Source organism: Pararge aegeria, chromosome 9, assembly GCF_905163445.1.
Source record: "Pararge aegeria chromosome 9, ilParAegt1.1, whole genome shotgun sequence".
NCBI classification, from domain to species: domain Eukaryota; kingdom Metazoa; phylum Arthropoda; class Insecta; order Lepidoptera; family Nymphalidae; genus Pararge; species Pararge aegeria.
Genome location: NC_053188.1, coordinates 10,295,563 through 10,297,814, shown reverse-complemented (window position 1 = coordinate 10,297,814; position 2,252 = coordinate 10,295,563). Strand labels below are relative to the sequence as shown.

General features: G+C 36.4%; 1 protein-coding gene across 1 annotated transcript; it reads left to right on the top strand.

Moving 5' to 3' along the window:
* The first annotated feature begins 397 nt into the window (after positions 1 to 397).
* LOC120626554 (sucrose-6-phosphate hydrolase-like) lies at positions 398 to 1,870 on the top strand. The gene has a single exon (XM_039894104.1). The coding sequence runs from the start codon at positions 398 to 400 to the stop codon at positions 1,868 to 1,870; it is 1,473 nt and encodes a 490-aa protein (XP_039750038.1).
* The last annotated feature ends 382 nt before the right edge of the window (positions 1,871 to 2,252 follow it).

Genomic DNA, 2,252 nt, shown 5'->3' with positions numbered 1-2,252 from the left:
ATTTATCAATCGATGTTAACCCACAATTGATAAGAAAACAGATAAAGAATGGAATCATTTTGCCGAATGAAGAATGTAAATATTAATGTTAGTTTGTAATTATTGTTATGTGTTTTCTAATTGGAATTATATTTAGGCCTACTTGAAATTAAAATAGCACAAGTACCTATTTTATTTTAGTTCTATCTTCATTTCATAATAAATAACACTTACATGTTATATCTCTACTTAAAACATTTAGTATCTGCATCACTATCATGCTCTTCAAATCTTCAGTGGGGATAAAGTTTAAGAAAATAGCTAGAGACAAAAGATAAGTACAATCAATATCTTAAAGATAACCAACAAAGATGAAGTATAAATACATCACAAAAATAGGGCATGTGTTAAATTCAAAATGGCATTAATTCGTAACAGTTTGTTATTTATTTGCTTTGTGGTTCAATTAAACGCAACAAGTATCCTGAGCAACTATGAAAATGCTAAAATTGAATTGGAGGAGTATATAGAAAATAAGAAAAAGGAAGTCAATCCGCGTTTCAGACCGTTGTATCATGTTGCTCCACCAGTCGGATGGATGAATGACCCCAACGGGTTTTCATTTCATAATGGGGAATTTCATTTATTCTACCAATTCTATCCTTATGACAGTGTTTGGGGGCCAATGCACTGGGGGCACGTGTCAAGCCCTGATTTAGTGCACTGGAAACAACTACCAACTGCTCTCCTGCCTGAAAAAGAGCAGTGCTTTTCTGGAAGTGCCATTAGCCAAGAAAATGGATTGACCTTGATGTACACAGGTCGAGTAGCTATAGATGTTGAGCCTTATTTCAACGAAACTCAGTATTTAGCATTCAGTGATGATGGTATAAATTTTTACAAGTATGATGGGAATCCAGTGCTATCTAGAGCTCCGAATGGATCGCCAGATTTCCGTGACCCGAAGATTTGGATGTATGAGGATTACTATTATGTAGTCATTGGCAGCCAAACGACTGACAAGAGAGGAAGAGTTCTTTTGTATAAATCTAGTGACATGAAAAGTTGGAATTTTTTGTCAGTGCTAGGAGAATCTAATGGAGATATGGGTTATATGTGGGAATGTCCTGACTTCTTCGAATTAGATGGAAAGTTTGTTTTGTTAATGTCCCCCCAAGGACTAGAACCTCAAGGAGACAGGTATAAAAATACACACCAAACTGGTTATATTATTGGAAATTTTAACTACGATACCAATGAATTCGAACAAGAAGTCGCTTTTCAAGAAATTGACTTCGGGCATGATTTTTACGCTGCTACAACAACAGAAGTGAATGGCAAACGATATCTAATAGGTTGGTTTAGCATGTGGGATGAACCTCACCCTGAAGACGTCGATGGTTGGGCTGGGATGGCAACACTTGTCAGAGAGTTAAGAATTGTTGGTAGCCGAATTACAATGCAGCCAGTTGAAGAAATCGTGACATTAAGAAATCAAATAGTTCTTGACAGTGACATAGAGCCGAATCAGATTTTGGTGTTCGGTAAAGCAGTGGAATTAATAATCAACAGCGATATAAACCAAAAAGTTGACCTTTTATTAGAGGGTCGTAAAGGTGGGAGTAAAGCGTGGTTGCGTTGGGATCCAGAAACACGTAAGGTTACTATTGACAGAGGCTCCGGTGATATAAGGCAGGTAGAATGGTATCCCAATGGATCAATACACTGGCAAATCTTTTTGGATACTAGCAGCTTGGAACTTTTTTGCGGAGAAGGTGAGGTGGTCTTCAGCAGTCGTGTATATGCATTAGGTGGATGGAAACTGACGAATGAAAGCAATCAGACAGTGCATATCAAAGCTAATAGTTTGAAAAGAAGTACGCCTGAGTGAAATTCGTTTAAATTTATTTTGTTTATAAAAATAAAACTTTTATAAAAACGTATGCGTTTTAACAATAGTTGTAAATATTTACGTATGTACGTAGTACTTATAAGTTTAAACTCCAATTTATTATTAACTAGCTATTGCACGTGACTTGTTCGCGTTTTGGTTTCTAAAATCCCGTAGGAGCTGTATTTGCGCGGGCTACAGATATCAGAGAGAAATATGCTATAGCTATGCAAAATTTTAGCTGCTTACCGTTTTAGGGAAACAATTTTTATTACTATGCAGATACGGTGTATTGGCTGTAATTTAAGGATACAAAGTACTTTCCGTCCGTAAGTCCGTCTTCAGAAAGCAAGAGACAAATTTCATATAGATCAGTGAAGGT